The sequence below is a fragment of the Peromyscus maniculatus genome, chromosome 4, assembly GCF_049852395.1.
Source record: "Peromyscus maniculatus bairdii isolate BWxNUB_F1_BW_parent chromosome 4, HU_Pman_BW_mat_3.1, whole genome shotgun sequence".
Taxonomy (NCBI): domain Eukaryota; kingdom Metazoa; phylum Chordata; class Mammalia; order Rodentia; family Cricetidae; genus Peromyscus; species Peromyscus maniculatus.
In genome coordinates, this window is record NC_134855.1 from 103,783,652 (window position 1) to 103,803,751 (window position 20,100).

Consider the following 20,100-nt stretch of genomic DNA (forward strand, 5'->3'; position numbering starts at 1 on the left):
TATGCTGGGGCTCAGGTTTGAATTCAGGGCCTCCTGGATGCCAGGCAAGTACTCTGCCAGATATTACCCCTGCCCTAGGGGTTGTTTTTGTTTATAAATCCTATTGCTATATACCAAGTTCCTTTTCCTTTTATTGATTCTTTTTGAGATGGTGTCAGGGCTGACTTTGAATTTCTGACTGTTCTCTCGGCCTTCCAGGTGCTGGGATTATGGTTGTTGTGCCTCCAGGTCTGGGCTCAGATAAATTTTGGCTTATTCCATAACTATATCATCTGTTTCCCAGATTGAGAGGTTATCTTCTAGAATAATGAAAGCGTTGGCCTGAGTTGGGTCCATAGGCCCCTTGTGTGATGACTATTTTCTTTGCTGTTATGTGACCGTAGGTCTCTCCCTGCAAACTGCCTAGTGGTTAGTGCCAGATCCTCATGCCAGGGCCCTGGGAGGACAGTCCTAGGGGAGCGGGCACCACTGCCACTGCCACTTTCCTTACCCAAAGTCATCCTGAGCCTCACACAGAAGCCAAGGCGCTGTCCTTTCTGTCATGTTTGGGAAGTGATAATGCAGGAAAGGAGCTGAAGATTGCCAGAGATACCAGGAGTAAGGTAAAGAATGAAAAACCAAAAACCAAACCCAAACCAAACCCAGGGAAGTGATAATGCAGGAAAGGAGCTGAAGATTGCCAGAGATACCGGGAGTAAGGTAAAGAATGAAAAACCAAAAACCAAACCAAACCCAGGGAAGATGGGAAGCAGGAGAGCAGTGAGCAGGCAGCATGGAGGTTGGCAGAACAGTAGAGATTATCAAAGCCCTTGCCCCGGGCACCCTGCCATCATCCCAGACAGAGATGCTGCAAGTGCTGGAGGGCCCTGGGAGTGCCTGGCACCGGCCACTCTGGCAGAGCACCATTCTATTTAATAAACGCACCAGCCCAAGACTTCCCTGTCACAGAGGAAAGGTAACACCGGAAGACTGGGCAGCCTGAGCTGTCTGTCAGTCCTCGGGAGACAAGATGAGGGAAGAAGGAAGTGGAAATGAGTTCCGGGAGTGTCGCCAGTGACCTTCATCCTTGGCTACCTTGTAGCACTTTAAAATTTTTTGAATGTTTGAGAAAACCTTTTGGAAATTATTTTCATGAAAAGATATGTAGTTGAATGAGGGAATGTCATATACGACACCCCCGCCCTGCCCCCGTGTGTGGAGGTTTGTGTGATCTGAGGTAGACTGCATTTCCAAGGTGGTCCTCAGTAGTCAGAGAGGAGGACAGCACCAAGAACAGGCTCATGACCCTAGTGGAACAGAGGGACAAGATAGAGACAATATTAAAGCGTATTCTTTCTTTTCTTTTTCCTTTTTCCTACTCATCAAGAGAAAAGCCAGTGTAGAACACAAAAGAAGGACCAAGAGCTGAGTGTGAGTGCTTGTGAGGCTAAGGGATGAACCCCCCATGAAAACTGCTGGGCGTTCAAGGCCAGTTGTGGCTACATGAGAGCTCGTGTCCAGCCAGAGGCCGCAGGATGAGACCCTGTCAGAAAGGAAAACACCAGAAGGAAATTACACTTATGTAGTTAGGGGTTTTTTAAATTAAATTAATGTTAGGATTTTAATTAGATGAGATGAAATAATAAGGAAGAAGGCAATCTTTGCCTAATTATAAAATGTCTATTTTAAATAAATGAACCGTAAATTTAAATTTTAAAGTAGGATTTCCTGAAGAACACAGAACAGTCTTGAAGCCAAAGTCAGTTACATGTGGGATAGCTCATTTGTTAAAGTTCCTTCACTTTACTTAAGGAAAAAAAAAAAAGGCTGATGCTTTATGTTTCTCTTTGGTCACTTGTTGAAATTAGAAGGGATTGCTCACTCTGTTATTGCTGTTATTGCTCAAGCTATTGAGGAAGACAAATGGCGGGGGTGGGGGATGAGAATGGATGTAGACATACCTTTGCTTGACTGGCCTCAGAAGTCTTTCTCTCAGCCCTGATCCCACAGCTGGGCTGCTCAGCACTGAGCCCCTCCTCACCAAGTCGAAGTCCTGTGTGGTCTTTCACTAAGTCACATGCTGACCTGCCAGCCCTGCCATGGAAGAGAGAGAGTACCACTCTACCTGTCCTGGAGGACTCACATCTCTTTGGGCAAATGTCTTTCACTTCCCGAGTGTTGTGAGTTACTGTTCTCCAAGGCAGGCAACAGCCATCTTGGGCATCAGCTGTGACAGCTTGCAAGATCATTTTAGTTGAGCTTGTTGACTGTTTACACCTCTGTATGGAGGGGTGGGAGGGTCACAAACCTTCACCTGAGTGTCCAGCTGCATCCAATCCTGCCCTAATTGTACTTGGCCTTGGGGAGGGGCTAGATTATAAAGGCCTGGGAAGAGTAGAGGAGGGTGGCTTATGGCAGAGGAGAGACCTCACCCTTGCTGGGGAAAGGTTTCCTAGGCACAGCCTTTTGGGGAACACTAGAACACATACCTCCCTCTAAGCAATCCCTTACCTGTGCTATATAGAGAACCCCAATAAACTCATTCATTGCCTCTCACCAAGTGAACTTGGGAGAAATCATGCCTGTTTGTTGTTGAGACCTTAGGAGGAGGTGGATGCTGCTTAATTTCCCCCTGGGAAGGAATTTTGGGAACACTGATATACTATACACCCTGTTTGCTCAAACAAAAGCCCACACTCTGCAACACATCTGGAGACATGTTTTCTCATTCCTTCTTCCTTCAGTAGCATAGGGAGACTGTGGTTTCTTGACTCCAAAGCAGTTTGACAATGTTGTCTGTAATCTAACTATAAAAACGTGTAGAAATTATGCAAGAGGTTTATTTCCTGACATTCTTGCCAGTTCCCAAAGAGAAGAAACTGGAACTCTTCGCAGTGAAGGAGACACTGTACATTGCTTGTATTTATCTAACATGATATCTGTGTTTTAAAACAGGAGTCCAGCTGAATGCATTATAACCTACCAAAACGCTAGATCTGTGCTTGTCCTGGGAAGAGATGGATATGAACTGTCTCTATATTCCAGCTCCCCAAGCAATTCACACCCATTTGTATAAGACATAAATATTTACTTATTTTGAAATGAATGGAAATGCAAGGCATAGTCTGCTGTTTTCTCTCTTTTTAGTTTGTAGCAGTTGGGTCTTTCTGTCCTCTGCCACCCATTGCCTTGTGCCTTACATCCCAGTCAAAGCTTTTTGATCAGCCAGGTTTATTGAAATTAGGGCATTAGGGTAGACTGTAACAGGCTGGGCAGTCAGTTATGATTTTCTCCCAACCGTTTTTATACCATCCTCATCATCATCACAATGGCATGTGTGAAATTTTAGAGTTCTTTCTTACAATTCTCCTGTTTCTTCTCTGATATGTTATAGTGAAGGAAATATACTTTTAATTATCACTATTTTCTCAGAACTTCAAATGTAAGGTTTATTAAGCAGTCTTGACTCATCTATATTTCCTTCTTAATTTAACACTTTATTGGTCTCCCAACTTTAGACCTTCCTTGTAGTTTCAGAGACATATGCAAAGGGCACACTAAGTATCAGTGCGAAACACTGCAGTTAAGACTTTTCTACCCTGACCCTCCACCTCCACCGTGTGTGTGTGTGTGTGTGTGTGTGTGTGTGTGTGTGTGTGTGTGTGTGAACAAGGCAGGCTGCTGACTATCGATACAGCAACTTCTGGTTTGTGAACTCAAATGCTGTTGACTGTGGACAGAAAGCTATGTATTATTTATTTACTTATTTATTTATTTATTTATTTATTTATTTATTTATATGATGTATTTTGATCATATTATTTTCTTTCTCCCAACTCCTCACAGACCTCCCCAAATCCCTTCCCACTCAACTCCATGTTTTTTTTCTGTCAAAAATAAGAAAGAAAGAAAAGATGAAAATACCGAGCTCTGATGATTTTGCAGCTTGGGTTGATGCAATCTAGCCCATTCTCTTCTGCAGCAGGCAGGGTGGCCACAGAGCAGTTTGAACATTCAGAAGCAAATTAATTTGCCTAGAGGTCTCCTCTTAGCCTCTTAGCTCAGTGTGAACTGGCAGATGGTTTGGGAAAATGAATCTCTTGCAGCTAGACCAGAAACAACACTGTTTTGAAGTCTTTTTTTTTTTTTTTTTCTGTTTTAATGTTTTGAGACAGACTCTGACTATGTATTCCTGTCCTGAAACAGGTTGGACTCAAACTTTCTGTGACCATCCATCCTCTGCCTCCCACATGTGCGGCACCACTCTGTTCAAACTGTTCAAAACAGAAGTGTATGAAAATATGCCCAAAAGGCCCGTGGAAGGCAGTTAAAGACCTGGTGAATTGTACTCATAGAGCATCAGGTGGGCACACTGCCATCTAGACCAGGCTGTGGTTGCCTTTAAGGATCTTTCTGAGATGCTTCAAGGAGTCTCCCTTTTCTCCCAGCTTCTTCAGCAATGATAGTGTTTGATGCAGCCACTATGGCAAAGTTTCTCCTTTAAATTAAAAAAAAAAATACTACAAACAAGCCTTTTCTAGCTTTCTAGATTCTCATGATTAAAGTGAATTTTTAGCCTGGATGATAGCAGTTTGGGCCTAAGTCAGCTAGGAGACTGCTATTTGAGGACTTTCAGAAGATTAGTAATCTTTTATGGTTGGTAAACACTTTCTTCACATTTAAGAAAAACATATTTGAATAAAACAGATGATGCAATCAGCAGAGAGCATCATTGAGGGAAAAGTGGGAGGCTGACGTGTAGTAACCCTGATTTCCTGGAGGAGGGGAGTGTTCTTGTTATTCTGTTGATGTTTTCCAGGAAGTAGAGGGGAAAGGGGGACAGAATTGGGCTAAATTATGAGGTTTTAAATCTATTACTAATTTGGAGTGAATTTCATTAGGAAAAATCAATTGGAAATATGTTGGGATGGTGACTACAGCAATTTCTGGCTACATGGTGGTTTATAGAGTTGTTCCCTCTTAGTGAGCATCTCATCTGTTGGCAAAGTTGGGTCCACTTGTTAGCCCAGTCCCAGAAAGTGCAGGGAAGACAGTATGCACCTCTAGGACCACCATCCATTTTGTGGAAAGGTTTGCATAATTTTCCGTTAGTCATCAATCAAACCAACCAACCAACCAACCAACCAACCAGCCAACCTAGAGTTTACTATCAAGTTCTGTGTTAATAAATCTATGCAGAATAAACCTAGGCTGTCAGTTCTGAGGGAACAACCCCCAACCCTGTGGTGCTGGCTATTGAACCCAGATCTCATTTATGTTAGGCAAGCCCTCTACCACTGAGCTGCATGCCCAGCCCCCAGCCCTACAGTCTGAACTGGGTATGTGAAATGAAGAAGTCTTATGAACACAACTGAGAGCTGGAGATGGCTGTCAGTCAAGGGCTTGCCCTGCAAGCATGAGGAGCTGGACTGGGCTTCTCAGCACTCACATAAGAAAGCAGTTATAGGAACGGACCCCTGCAATCTTAGCGTTGTGGAAGTAGAAGCAGAAGGGTCTCTGGGGCTTGCTGACCAGCCGGCCTTGCAGAATCAATGGACTTCAGGTTCAGTGAGAGACCCTGGCTTGGAAAATAAAGTGGAGAACAATGGAGGGAGGTACCAGATGTTGACCTCTGGCCTGCACAGGTGCTTATATACCTGTACATGTGCGCACACAGGAACATGTACACATGCATACTTCCCTTATCTCAACAACAAAACAGAGTGCAACTGAAACAGTTATGGAGAGTATTATGCTGTACATACTGATTGTGATTTACCCTCTTTTGAGGTGACTGATTCCTCATGACGCTCATGTCTACTGCCCACCTTCTTTTTACCTTCCGTCCTGATTAACTGGAGACTTGCTACACAAGTTTTCCAGCTGCTACTGTATGGTTATATGGGATCGAGTCTACAGTGGTGGTTCCAGACCTGGACAGTCAGCACTGTTGATAGTTATTATTTACCCTTAACACCAAGGAGTAGCTTCAGATAGCCCTAAAAAGTTTCTCAGTCCTGAGAACTGAAAAAAAAAATTGTAAATTATATTCAATTTAGATTTCTCGTGTGTGTGTGTGTGTGTGTGTGTGTGTGTGTGTGTGTGTGTGTGTTGTCTACGCAAGCGTGTAAATGAACTTTCATGCATGTGTATGTGTGTGTAGAGGCCAAAGGTTGACTTCATCCATAGCTCTCCACCTTACATGTTTTTAAAATTATATTTTGCCACCTTATTTTTTGAGAGAGGCTCTCCTGAACATAGAGCTCATAATTCTGCTAGACTGGCTATCTGCTGAGCTTCACAGACCTGCCTGCCTATAACTTTTCTAGCCAATTCTGAATTCTGGGGTTGCAGATCTGGGCTACAGTATCCACCTTTTATGTGTCTGCTTGAGTGGTAAACACTTTACCTTCTGAGCCATCTTCCCAGTTCCCAATATATATTTCTTTTTTTTGTTTGTTTGTTTGTTTTTTGTTTTTCGAGACAGGGTTTCTCTGTGTAGCTTTGTGCCTTTCCTGGAACTCGCTTTGGAGACCAGGCTGGACTCGAACTCACAGAGGTCCGCCTGCCTCTGCCTCCCGAGTGCTGGGATTAAAGGAGTGCACCACCACCTCCCGGCAAGTTCCCAATATATATTTCTTAAAGCTTGAAATCCCTGAATCCCCCCATACTCTCTTCAGAGAACCTGAGAAGTGGATGTGTTCTGTAAAAATTGCTCTTGCTTTTGTTTATAGGTGGTAATGTGTTTTTGTTTTTCTTCTCATTGTTTTAGGAAGTTTGGGGCCAAAGGTTCACGACTCACTGGAGCAGGCTGGGGAGGCTGCACAGTGTCCCTGGTGCCTGCTGACATGCTGTCCAGCTTCCTCACGAATGTCTACGAAGCTTATTACCGGAGGAACAGTCGCAGCCCGGCTCTGGAGAAGCACAGCTTGTTCGCCACCAAACCTGGAGGCGGGGCTTTGGTTTTCCTTGAGGCCTAAACAATGTAAACCATCTCAGAGAAACTATCTCGGGCATTTAGAGCTGGCCAGACTTTCTGTACCACAGCAAATCAGTCCCCTTTCTGTTCTGTTCTGATGGACGGATGCTATTATCAAGATGCATTTCCAAAAAATGGTGAAAGCTATGCTTCTTAATGACTACTTTTCTCTCGTGAGTATATTTTTCATGAATCAGAGCCAAGGATATGCCAAGAATAAATCTTTAAAGCATGACTAAAATTTATTTATTTGAGGATGTTTAAAGATGAATAGCAAAATGTACTTTTCATTGAACACTGCTACAATGAAACTACAGCAGCTGAACTCTATGTGTTGTTCGTGAATGGTGGTCACTGCTGGCTCCCCTTAGCTCTCTTCCACATGGTAGTAGAAGTCTTCTGACAGGATACTGGATGATGACGATGGTGTCTGTGGCGACTGTGGAGACTGTGGTGACTCTGAGGATGGTGATATTGATGATCCTTTATATTCCTCCTTGAGTTTAGCCTCAACACGCTGTGGACACAGGGCATGGTTAAGAATTTGCAAATATTCATAGACACACACAGTATACTTGAGTGGGAGATTCCTGTATCTCTGAAGATGGTGAAGATCACTTTGAGGGGAGGGGCCAAAAGATAGATTTCAGAAGAAGATTTGAATTGACTTTCTTTCCACTCACACTACCATTTCTCAAATACCTTTCCAATCCAAGAAGCATGCCTATTCTGGCAGCCCCACCCCTACCCCACACCCCTCTTCTGGATGCTTGGCAAGGCCTGCTTGTATCCTTGGTGTAGTGGCAGATGTGTGGTATGCAGGTGTGGGTGAGGCAAATGCCTAGAGTGTGATCTGACATTGACGGGGGTGGAGTGAGGACTTAGGACACTTATCAAAAGAGGGCGGAAGTGTCTGGTCACGTGGTGACATGCCGATGGCAGACTCCCAGAATCTCTCTCCAAGTTACACTGCGGGATGCAGAGACCAAAGTGGGTTTTGCTGAAACATTCACGTGACGGACACAGCAGTTGTGTCGTGGTTGGAATCACCCAAATATTACCACAGTTTTTGTGTCATATGATTGTGTTGGCCCATTAACCAGCATTCAGTGACTGGGGTTCATCCTCTGCTTGTCTCTAAAAGACCTAGGCAGGCTGGGGTAGTTCTTAAAAAACAAGTCACCAGGAAACCCAGATTCACCATAAAAACAGCTCCTGACACATTTTCTTCTAAATACCTGGGCAATTTGGATCAAATTTGTTGAAAGAATTTTGAATTTTCTTAAGCACAGGAATCTAAGAATCAAATTTGTTTATAATGCCGCATTTTTTCATGGCCTTTTCCCCCACAGATAATTTGTGGTTGGTTTAGAATTCTTTAAAAAACAAAACTTGAATCATGTGAGACTGCTGTTAGCCCATTTAATGATTTTCCCCATGGAATTCCTTCTGAGGATGATGAGGAAAATGTTCAGTAGTTCTAAATAATCAGTGTACACACCTCCACAGGGACACACTCATTCTAATAGTTCAGTGTGCACACCTCCACAGGGACACACTCATTCTAACAGTTCAGTGTGCACACCTGCACAGGGACACACTCATTCTAACAGTTCAGTGTGCACACCTCCACAGGGACACACTCATTCTAACAGTTCAGTGTGCACACCTCTACAGGGACATACTCATTCTAATAGCTCAGTGTGCACACCTCCACAGGGACACACTCATTCTAATAGTTCAGTGTGCACACCTCCACAGGGACACACTCATTCTAATAGTTCAGTGTGCACACCTCCATGTGGACACACTTATTCTAATAGTTCATTGTTCACACCTCCACAGGGACACACTCATTCTAACAGTTCAATGTGCACACCTCCATGTGGACACAATCATTCTAACAGTTCAGTGTGCACACCTCCACAGGGACACACTCATTCTAACAGTTCAGTGTGCATACCTCCACAGGGACACACTCATTCTAATAGTTCAGTGTGCATACCTCCATGTGGACACACTCATTCTAACAGTTCAGTGTGCACACCTGCACAGGGACACACTCATTCTGACAGTTCAGTGTGCACACCTCCACAGGGACACAGTCATTCTATCAGTTCAGTGTGCACACCTCCACAGGGGCACACTCATTCTAATAGTTCAGTGTGCACACCTCCACAGGGACACACTCATTCTATCAGTTCAGTGTGCACACCTCCACAGGGACACACTCATTCTAACAGGTCAGTGTGCACACCTCCACGTGGACACTCATTCTCGGTGTTTTGTCTTTGAGGAGACACAGAGTCCATTGAACCTATTCTACTCTGGTTTGACTCTATGTCCGTTAAGAACTTCTTTGAACCTACCCTCAGCAACTGGTGTTCTAGAAGTTGAGAGGCATATCCAGCTCTTCCTTGAAGAACAGGGATGGGATCAAGGGCATGAGGCTCATAAAGAAATGGACTCTGAGTGTGACACTGAAGGATGGCTAGAGTTTGAAAGCTAGTGAGTAGGCAGTGCGGACCAGCAGAACACGAATATGGCCTACAGACCCTGGCTGTGTGGAAGGCTCTGTGAGAATGCAGGGGTTTGCTTTAAAATGCATTGAAGAATCATGTCAGCTGCGCTGGCCGGACCAGGCAGCAGCATTCAGAACAGGAAAGCAGGCCACATCTGGACTGCAAATGTATTTAGTTTGTCCCATTAGCATTTGACAATGTGGGCTCTAAATCTGGAGATTTTGTTCAAGAGTCTGTGTTACTGATGGAAAGCTGAGAGAAGATTGCTTCCTGCAGGTAACAATGAAGGAGGCTGAAGTTGCAGCCTTAGTGTCAGGGTGAGCTGGTTTCCACAGCTCCTTGCAGAGTCTGCCCTTACTTGCTCAAGTGCACTGCTGTTCTCATGCATTCAGTAGTAGGAAATACATCAAGAAAAATAGGAATAATGATCAATACTTTTTTTAAAAAAAAGCCAATGATCCTGTGTGTCTAATAGAAACATTTCAGGACTCTTACTCATCCCGGTTTGGGTATTAGACCCACAGCTGATGGGATTGCTCTGGAGTCTGGACTGCAGCGGGGAAACCTCTCATGCTGGATCCCTCCATCCATAGCCTCAGATAGTCCAGTCTGCTTTCCTGTGTGCCAGCATCTACATGTTTTGCCCTTCAGAAAGCATGGTCCTTCAGACCTTACAGGACTGCCCAGCAGGCTTGGAGGAGCAGAAAAGAAGGGCCCGGGAAAATGGACAGGAACTCTCCATCCCTCTCCTTTCTCCTCACATCTGAGCTCTGTTTGGAGTTTTGTCGCCGTCTCCTTTGCACTGGGTGAGTTGAGGGCAGGAGGATTCTTTTCACACAAGCTAATGGCATCATATTAGCTTTGCTGAATTATTAATAACAACTAAAACACAACTTCAAGCACCAATCATTTCCTCTAGTTTTTGCCCAATTGCACTTTATGGGGTCTTTAGTTACAGACACCGTCCCAGGAACTGTTTTAGAAGCAAGGCATGAGGACAGTGGCCATGAGGTTATCAGTGGACTTTAGAATGGGTTATCTCCACTTTGTAGTGGACCATCAGTGATAAGGATGTGTTGTTTCTGCCCCTGCAGCGTGGGTGTGACTGTGCATTGCTTATGACACATAGTGAGATCTGGAGGCAAAAAGCTGTGGAGAGAACTCTCAATTATTTCCAGGAAGGAAACATACCATTTTATGTAGAAAAATCTCAAAGTCTACTTTGACTTCTTGGATGTTTTTGGAAGCCTTTGCTTGGAGCCTAATGGAATAAAGAAAAACACTTGAGCAAATGGACTCTTCATATGCATCTCCTAGCCAGTATTTGCAAAGACTAACTGCGCTGTGCTCTTGCTGGCCCTCTACATGTATGAATGCTATCTCCTTACAACTCTAGCAAGCAGGGATAACTTTCATCATGTCTGTCAATGAGGATATAATAGGCTCAGACAGGCAAAATAGCTGTCACTACCTCACACACAAGTCTAGGAAGCAGATGATTTTAATCCAAGCCTTTCCTTGATGCCTTAGTCCCTAGTCCCTTGTGACTCTCACCCCAGCGGAAGAGCACCGCCTTCAGTTAGATACATCACTAACCATTACCCTAACTACCCTACCTCCATTGTCCAGAACTTGTGGGGGCGTCGCACAATGCCACTGGGGAAGATAAGGAGATGGCCAAGGCGCATTTGTGCAAAGGTGTGTGCTAGGTCAAGCTCCTTGAGGACGAACCCCAGGGATCTTTAGTTAGCAACTACTCAGTTGAGAAATACTACAGCTGATGCATCAGGCAGCGGAGTCCCCAACTCCCCAGTGCCCTTTCTCTTGTGCACCCCTTGAGTTGTGTGTTAATTTTAGACACAGTTGTACTTCATTTTGTTAAAATCTACCCATCTGTGCCTCCTGGTCTTATTGGGATATAGGTAACATGGCCTAAAATTCACATTTTACAACATGTAATTCGAGAGTTTTGTCTATTCATCAAGTTTTGTGACTATCCTCACTACTAAGCCCTGCTTTCTGACTGTGTTTCCCCTTCATGGCCTCATTTGGCATGACTGTCGTGGAGGGTAATATGGTGAGCCTGTTCCTGCCCCTGGTGCATGGGGTAGCTATCCACAAGAGCACTTCCACCTCCCCTTTCTCCTGTGTGACACATGCTTCTTTGAATGCAGATTCGGATCCTCTCTGAGAACCCCCTCATGTTCTGAGCTTGAAGACACGGTTCCTGTGGGCTCTGGTTTGAGTCACTGGGAATCTGATGACCTACTTTAGGGGTTGCAAGAGGGAGCGGTAGCTGATGGGATTTTGTTTTGTTTTTTTTGGTGAGGGGTAAGATAAGATTTTTAAAGCTGTGGGTTGGACTTTGGTGACTGGGAATGCAGAACATTTACAGAGACTGGTCGAGCTCCAGTCTCTCAAGGGGGCTTAAAAAGGGCCGCATCATCTGAGCGGAGGGAGTCAGTCCACCTCGACTCGTTGTATTTCCCATTTTATACACCAATTTATAAAACAAAGGAAATCAGCCAAATCATCCTCGCTCCATCGGGAAACATGCTTGCATGCATAGCGGGGTCAGAAGTGCCACAAGGCTGCAGTCCCAGAGAGGCCAGCAGAAGGGCTGTTTTCTAGCTTATGTCTTTCCCAGGCAGGGCACAGTTACAGGCTAAGTCCTATGGCTGAAGTGAAACTAGATAATCACAATGTTTAGCAATGAATTCAGTTGGCAGAAGGTGATTTTTTTTTTTTAATGAAGGGAGTTAGTGGGTTGTTCTAGATCCGTGCCTCTCAACCCCTGGGTCGCAACCCCAAGGTTGCCAAAGACCATTGGAAAACAGAGATGTTTGCATTATGATTCATAACAGTAGCTAAATTACAGTTATGAAGTAGCAATGAAAATAATTTTATGGTTGGGGGGTCACCGCAACATAAGGAACTGTATTAAAGGGTTGTGGCATTAGGAAGGTGGAGAAGCACTCTGTGGATGGACTGTTAAGTGGGATATCACTCTTTGTAGATATTGAAGATCTATTCATACAGCAAACCCGCTGTGGTTTCCTGTGAATTTGTCAATGGAAAGCGACTTAAGCACTACAAAGTCCAGGGCTACACAAACCGGTCAAGCTCCTTGTCAACTGTCTCCTGCTGCTCTCTCAGCGTCTTGATGTCTTCTCGGATTCTTTGCTTTGTTCTGTAGAATAGAAACAAAACGCATCAACATTTCGAGTTCACATTTAAAAACAAAGCAGCCGAGCCTACGTGGGGGTGGGATACAGCAAAAAGCCTTTCCGTTTGCCAGGGACCGCCTGGTGTGCCAAGCCCTCCCCACACTCCCTTTGGAAACACACCAGCAGTGTGACCTGAGACAACGCCTCACTGCTCCCATCAGGGCTTACTAACACCTTTCCCCACTATGTGGGCATGCTTGTGGGGGAGGGGAGGGGGGGATGGGGACACCTAGGGAGAGGAGCACAGACTGTCTTCCATGCTGGCTAGAACCGAAGTGGCTGCTCCTTCGTCTCCCTGTTCCATGAGCAGCACTGAATTCCCAAGGCCGGGTCTGGTCCTTCCTTCCCTCAAAGGCAACAGTCTGTAGACAGTTACCTTGACATCATAAAGCAGATCATGCCAGATTGGCCTTGTAAAAATTCGCGGGCATTCTTGCATAGCCCATTCCTAACTCTCCAGCACATAAAAGTGTCACGACTGTCCAGGAGTGATCGCTTATCAAGCACAAGCAGAAAACGTTCTCGGAGAAAACATTTTCCGAGAGTCCGCCCTGTCTCAGTGTCTTCCACGCCACCCGGCTGCCACCCCAGTTCCAGATGTTGCTTCCACAGCACACAACCGTCCTGCTTTCCAAGTTCATCTTCATAAAGTGGCGATGCTCCAGTCTCTCTTGCTTGGTGATCTGGTCTTCCTACACTGGGGTGTACCCCACAGGAAGGCTTCTTACCCACTCTAGTCCCTGATAGCTGTCAGGCTCCATGATTACAACACAGACACTTGACCTGAGAAAAGAATCTGGGGCTCTAGAAGTTGTTCAACAAGAACCCTCCTCACCAGCAGAGATCAAGTTCAGGCAATTTCTACTACCACCTCTGGTTGCTAAAACATCTTATCTTAAAGCCACAGTGCTGCTCCGACTTACCTCCTAAAATCCCTTTTGTTCTTTGCAAATCTCCTCTTGGCCTCCTTGATGATGTCACTGTATGTTGGAGCAGGGGGTGTGCTGGGCTGACAGTCAAGGAATGATTTCCAGTGAGGACTGTTTAGGAAAGGTAAATGGGACCCTTCTCAGGGAGCCTCTGGCCTGGGTTCCTTTCTCGAGACATCAAGCATAAATGTGAATGCCATGTCTGCCGTTATAAAGAGCTGAGCGTAAAGACCACTTTTCAGCTTGCTTTGAGCTTCTTTCCCTAGGCATTCTAATTTAGTAGTTTCATAAACCCTGTAGCGTGTGTGTGTGTGTGTGTGTGTGTGTGTGTGTGTGTGTTTAAAAACAGAAATTTGTTAAACTTTTAGTAAGCATTAAATTCTACTCCAATTTTGTAATCTTGTTTAAGTATTTCCTTTGGAATCTACTGAGAACTTCAAAGTCTCTTCTGAGACTGTACCAACCAATGTAGATGCTCAGTTAACCTAATCCCAGCATGTGGGAGGCTAAGATCACAAGTTCCAGGCCAGCCTGGGTGACATAGCAGCAAGACCTTGCCTCAAAACCACAAAATATTAATGTACAATGAAAACATTAACATAACCAAAAGAGAAAATCCCCTCATATTCCTGCATTCCCCGAACTGAAACCATTTCCCCTTTCCTGTGCCGCATTTGTCCTGTGTACTGCTATATTATTTTAGCACAGTAGTTGGCATCTTGCAACTACACGATCACAATTCTCCCACACATGCATGTCTGTGGTAACTGCTGTAGACAGACAAGATTTGTTGTGTCTTGTTGTCTAGATGCTGTCAGGCTGGTCTTGAACTTGTAGGCTCAGGTGATCCTCCCACCTCACTCCCCAAGTGTGGCACTTCAGGTATGCACCACTGTGCTCTGCTGAAGGGACTATTTTAATGTTTGCAAAACCTTTCACTGAGGACCTGTGCCCGAATATTCTGAAGTCCAGATGTTGTATCTTGGTATCTGTAAAGGAGCGCTTTATGTTGTCTTGCCCAAGAGCCCAGCAATGGAGGCGTGCATGTTTACTGCTTTAGGTTAGTTGGGAGCTGGGGCAGGCACATGGTAGGGAAAAGATAGTTGTCTCACTTTCTACCTGAATAAGGACTCTGAAATCCCAGATCCACCAAACCTTCCCGCAGCCACATAGTCATCGACCAGCCCCAGAACAGAGGACCTACAATCATCAGGTTGCTTCCACTGCCTGGGGCATTCTTTGCCACATTAACGCATCTAATGTTGTGGCTTCTCAGCTTCTCTGGGGAAAAGCTTCAGAAAGTTCTATCGTTGGGGTAGGGGGATTGAACAATTAATGACACGCTTTTCCAGGAATCTTGCTAAAATGCTCAATTTGGAATGCAACAATTTCCTGCTAGTATTTAATCAATCCCCTAGAGTACTGGTTAGGAGTTAGCTTTTCTTCCTTTGTACAGTTCTGCTGTGTCCTGAGTATGGGTGAGCTTCCATGGATGAGCATCTGTGAAATGATTTGTGTGGCATTTTGGGTGAATTGGGTTTTCCAAGAAAATACTATTGGTACTGAAATAGAGTTATGTTTCAGTTCCTGAAAATTTTCAAGTTTGAACATATGGCTTTATTGAAATGAGCCGGGTATAAGTTCTTCATAAAGACATTCTAATTACTTACAAGCTTGATCCTTATTGTCCATTTGTATTCTACAGTGTAGTTCTGGGCCATATTATGCTAGTGTTGACGAAGACCTCAGTGTTCTCTTGTATTGTTTAACAGCAATGGTTTTCAGCAGACTTTTGCTAATGTGTGTTAATGAGTGTCCTAGTTTTCATTCTCTTCAGACACTTAAAGCCACGATTTTATCCCTGCTGAAGAAATATAGAGTACTTAAAAGTTGTAAATTATGAATAATGGCCATTTTCTGCCCCTCTGGGAAAGCTGTGGCAACATGCTTTCCAGTTCCCTTGTCTGAATTGGCCTCGAACCCCATGCATGGCTCCAAGGGTGCATAGCAAGCCACTACGTGGAGAAGGAGCCATTTGGGGACAAATAAAATTGTTCTCTTCTGAATGTCACAACAGCTGTGGTTGGGCTGTACCAAACCAAGACAGATAACTTAGAGGCCTCAGTTGGAGTCTGTAGTTCACACTCCATGTAGCGGGAAAGAGTGGATCATAGAAGCTGTAGGGTCCAATTATAAATGAAGAAACTGAGGTTCAGATGACATCTTCTAAATGTATTATTGTAAGATATGGCAGGAAGGCCATACAGGACAACAGGACCATGGTGCTCATGGGTGTAACAGAAAAGTAGAGAATGCCATGGTAAAAATTCCTCCTAATATAAAGATTTTCTTTTTTTTTTTTTTTTTTTTTTTTTTGGTTTTTTTCGAGACAGGGTTTCTCTGTGTAGCTTTGCGCCTTTCCTGGAGCTCACTTGGTAGCCCAGGCTGGCCTCGAACTCACAGAGATCCGCCTGCCTCTGCCTCCCAAGTGCTGGGATTAAAGGCGTGCGCCACCACGCCCGGCTAAAGATTTTCTTTTTTTCTTCTGTTTCCCTCTCTCCCCCTCTCTTTCTTTCTTCCTTCCTTCCTTTTTTTTTTGAGACAGATTTCTTCATGTAGCCCTGCTGTGCTGGAAATCACTCTGTAGACCAGGCTGGCCTCGAACTCACAGAGATCTGCCTAGCTCTGCCTCCCAAGTGCTGGGATTAAATGTGCAAAGCTTTTCTTTTCTCTCATTAAGTCGTGGAATAGAATTGACACATGCATTAGAAAGCAATACATAAATCAAGAGCTTAATAGCAGCTTCACTATGCAAAGCAAAGGACACATTAAAACAATCAGTAATGCCCTGTGCTTCTGAAGTTTTCACTGGTCCTGAGTGGTCACTTTCTCCCTTTGTTCTGATCAGTGATCTCTGAGGATGGACCATTTTTATAACTACAGTGACCTTCTACTGTAGTTCACAGACCCTAGGAAGAATCTCTGGATGATGACAAATGTTCTCTCTCTCTTTTTTTAAAAGTAATTTTTATGTGCATGTGTGCAATGTGTGTGTGAGATGTGTGCATGTGTGATGTGATGTTGTGTGATATGTGTGATGTGTGTGTGATGTATATGTGATGTATATGTGTGGTGTGTGTGTATGATGTATGTGTTTGTTTATGTGTGTGTGATGTGTGCATGTGTGATGTGATGTTGTGTGATATGTGTGTGATGTGAGTGTGTGTGTGTGATGTATATGTGTTTGTTTATGTGTGTGTGATATATGTGTTTGTTTATGTGTGTGTGATATATGTGTTTGTTTATGTGTGTGTGATGTGTGCATGTGTGATGTGATGTGTGATATGTGTGTGATATAAGTGTATATGTGTGATATGTGATGTATATGTGTGTATGTGTGTGTGATGTATATGTGATGTATGTGTGTGTGATATATGTTTGTGTGTGTTATGTGTATGTGATGTATGTGTTTGTGTGTGTGTGTGTGTGTGTGTGTGTGTGTGTGTGTGTGTGTGTGTATGAGATGTATGTATGTGTGTGATGTGTGCCACCATGTACAGGTAGCTGTTCCGCTTTGGTTTTCTCCTTCCCCGGCTGGGGGATTGAATTCAGGCCATCAGGCTTTTCTGCACAGAGCCTCTTGAGAATCATTTTCTTGATTAGGTAGTTTATAATTCATAGTAGTTGCTATGTGTCCAAAACTGCACACAGTGGTGTATTCTCTTAGTACACTTGACAGCTCATGGGCACCTTTCTCTTCATGCTTGGGGAGGTTTTCCAGCCACAAGCCCTGTGTACCAGGGCTTCTTCATCCCACCTCATCCATGTCTGGGTCAGGATAATTGTGTAAAGGGTAACAACAAGTTGGCCAATTGTGTTTCGTATTTTTTTTTTAAACAAAAAAGAAAAAAAATCAGAACTTAAACTGAGTTTGTAACAAGAAAGGACCACATCTTCCTGATGTTTTTCTAATGACTTCTGGCTCCGGGTGGCTGCAGAATACCTGTGGCACACACGCCTGTGCTCGGCCTCAGGCTCACAGGACAAAGCCCCTTTGTCCCGTGTGTTCTTAAAAACGCTTTTCACTTCACAAGTCCTCACCCCCACTTCTAACTGGCAGTTTTCTAAAAGAAATTTACCCCCCTCCCAGGAAGTGAAGAATAGCTTCAAGCAAAAGTCATCTACAAATAGAATGAAATGCATCCTTACCAAGAGCAGGACTTAAATACTTCGTGTGTCCTTTATCTGATGATGCTTTCATGGTCTTTTTTCTTCTGTGGGACGCAGGAGACAAAGCTATATCCAGTTGGCCACTGTGGCCCTGGGACGTCACCAGAGGAACAACAAAGACAAGGCTTTTCCTCAGAACCTCTCCAGTGCTCCTTGAGGTCTCTTTGCTCCATTCTCTGCCCCTTTCTCTTGGTCTCACTCTTCTGGTGACATTTTCTCAGGTCATCTTGAGACTGGATCATGTAGACAATGATGTACACAATCATGGAGAAGCAGCAAACATCCCCGAAGTGCTAGTTTCGTGGAGAAAGGCGACCTGGAGAACCCCCTTTCCCTCTTCTCTCAGGGTGAGGTGCTCTGATCAAGGTCCCCTGGTTCAACATCCTGCGCTTCATCTGTGTGTCAGATGTGATCCTGATGCTTCAGGACATGGGAAAAATACCCACGTTCTGTGGATTCTGTTATTTCTGTGCATAGGAAGCCGGCTTCGTGGGATCTGACCATGCCACCATAGAGACCAATGAGCAACAGTGTTGCAAAGTTTTGCAACAGTGAGGACAGAGGGAATAATAATAGAAAGTATTAAAGGAGGCATGTGAGGTGGTTACAAAAAGGCTGCCTCTTTGGTGGTCCTGGTGAAGATGACAGCATGGGCTTCTGAAGGTGGGCTGTGGCCACATCCCTAGTACACAACACATTACCCAGAACATAACAGGTTTCCTGCCAATGTTGGTTAAGTCATCTGCAAGAAACAGCTTGAACCCTGGATTTGGGTAATGAAGGCATGCCCAGGTGAGAAAGCAACTCAGACACTGAGTGAGGAGGAGTTGAAACATCTGGAAAATAATTAGATAAGATTAGAATCCAGAATGAGGGGAGAGAAGGAAGAGGAAATCTCAAGACAGGGTAAAGACAGGGATACATGGGGGAGACACTGCAGATAGACTCCCTCCGCCCATGGCAAGAGGCTGCTGTCTCGGTGTGTATAACATCCCTCTTAAAAGCATGTTGCTAAGGGAACAACCAGACAGCTCAGGCGATGAAGGAACTCGCTGCACAGGCCTCATGACCTGAGTTTGGGTTCCAGAACCTAGAGTTCCTACAGCAGCTCCTGAAAGTTGTGTTCTGACCCCCACACCCTCTGGTGTTAGAACCTACATCTTTGGGATTCTAACACCGACTGCAGACCAGCAGATCTCTGGAAATCCTCAGCAACTCTAGCAGCAGACCAGATAGACAGCCTGTCTTGACCTTGCCACTGGGAGACAGCCATTGTTGGACCACCTGTACCACAGCCTGGGAGCCACTCTAATAAATCCCCTTTAACATATCAAATCATTATTAATATATCCATTCATTATCAACTCATTGATGTTTTCATTAATAAGTAATAACTTATTCATTCAGTTAATTAATAATTCATTCTATCAGTTATGTTCCTTTAGAGAACCCAGACCAATAGAGGAACTAGCTACTTTCTGATTAGGTTTTGTTTTTCACATTTTTGTCTTATAGCAAGAAGGACTTGGTCATCCCTGACTTCATTCATTAGCATGGCTGAAAAAGAACTCTTGCAGGGAACAGATGAAGCATGATTCTGCCACTTTCTTGTTTTTGAAAACTTACATTTACACATTTATAAGATATAGTTATATTTATGTTGCATTATAAATATTATCACTACCCCATGATTTCTTTTAAGGAGTATTGCTAAGCTACTGCTCCATTAATGAGTATTAATTTAATTTAAATAGGTGACGGAATTTATAAATGTCCTTATTACATGAAAAAACAAACAGTGATGTGTTGTGCTATTTAGCAAACCACATGAGCACAACAATCTACTGTTAGCCCTCCACAGGAGAGTACAGATGGAGGCCAGAGTTCAGTCGGGCTATCTGTCTATCAAGGATTTGTAAAGTGTAACCTTTTATTTTCAAAGACAGAAATAGATATCATGAAGAAAAATCTTAGTATTCCTATACACAGAGGGAAGTTTGCACTAGACCCAGTTAGAGTTCCTCTGGGTCGACAGTGACTCCTGAACCATGATGGGTATTTTCCAAGTGTACAAAGTGTCCACAAGTAAAGCACACATGAGACTCCCTTTGGGGAGTCAGAAGCCAACGACCAACAATTATGACAAGTGCTTTAACCATCATGGAAAAACAAGGTGGCAAGACAGACTTTGGGGAAGGGACTTAGCATGTTGGGGGTGGTGGTGGTCAGGCTTC

The 20,100-nt window shown here is 44.2% G+C and overlaps 2 protein-coding genes across 8 annotated transcripts in view; one reads left to right on the forward strand and one right to left on the reverse strand.

The window, feature by feature from the left end:
- The window catches only part of Galk2 (galactokinase 2), a 114,970-nt gene extending 107,771 nt beyond the window's left edge, over positions 1-7,199 (forward strand). For all 7 annotated transcript variants that reach the window (XM_015987592.3, XM_015987594.3, XM_006994069.4 and 4 more), the window contains one exon: positions 6,752-7,199. In XM_015987592.3, the coding sequence (XP_015843078.2) occupies positions 6,752-6,959 (208 nt within the window). In that variant the 3' untranslated portion in view covers positions 6,960-7,199. The remainder of the gene's footprint in view (positions 1-6,751) is intronic.
- Positions 7,176-20,100, reverse strand: part of Fam227b (family with sequence similarity 227 member B) — a 166,265-nt gene continuing 153,340 nt past the window's right edge. Inside the window, exons 14-17 of the mRNA XM_076570574.1 lie at positions 13,631-13,711; positions 12,596-12,670; positions 10,672-10,741; positions 7,176-7,475 (exon numbers count right to left, since the gene is read on the reverse strand). Of these exons, the coding sequence (XP_076426689.1) occupies positions 7,326-7,475; positions 10,672-10,741; positions 12,596-12,670; positions 13,631-13,711 (376 nt within the window). The 3' untranslated portion in view covers positions 7,176-7,325. The remainder of the gene's footprint in view (positions 7,476-10,671; positions 10,742-12,595; positions 12,671-13,630; positions 13,712-20,100) is intronic.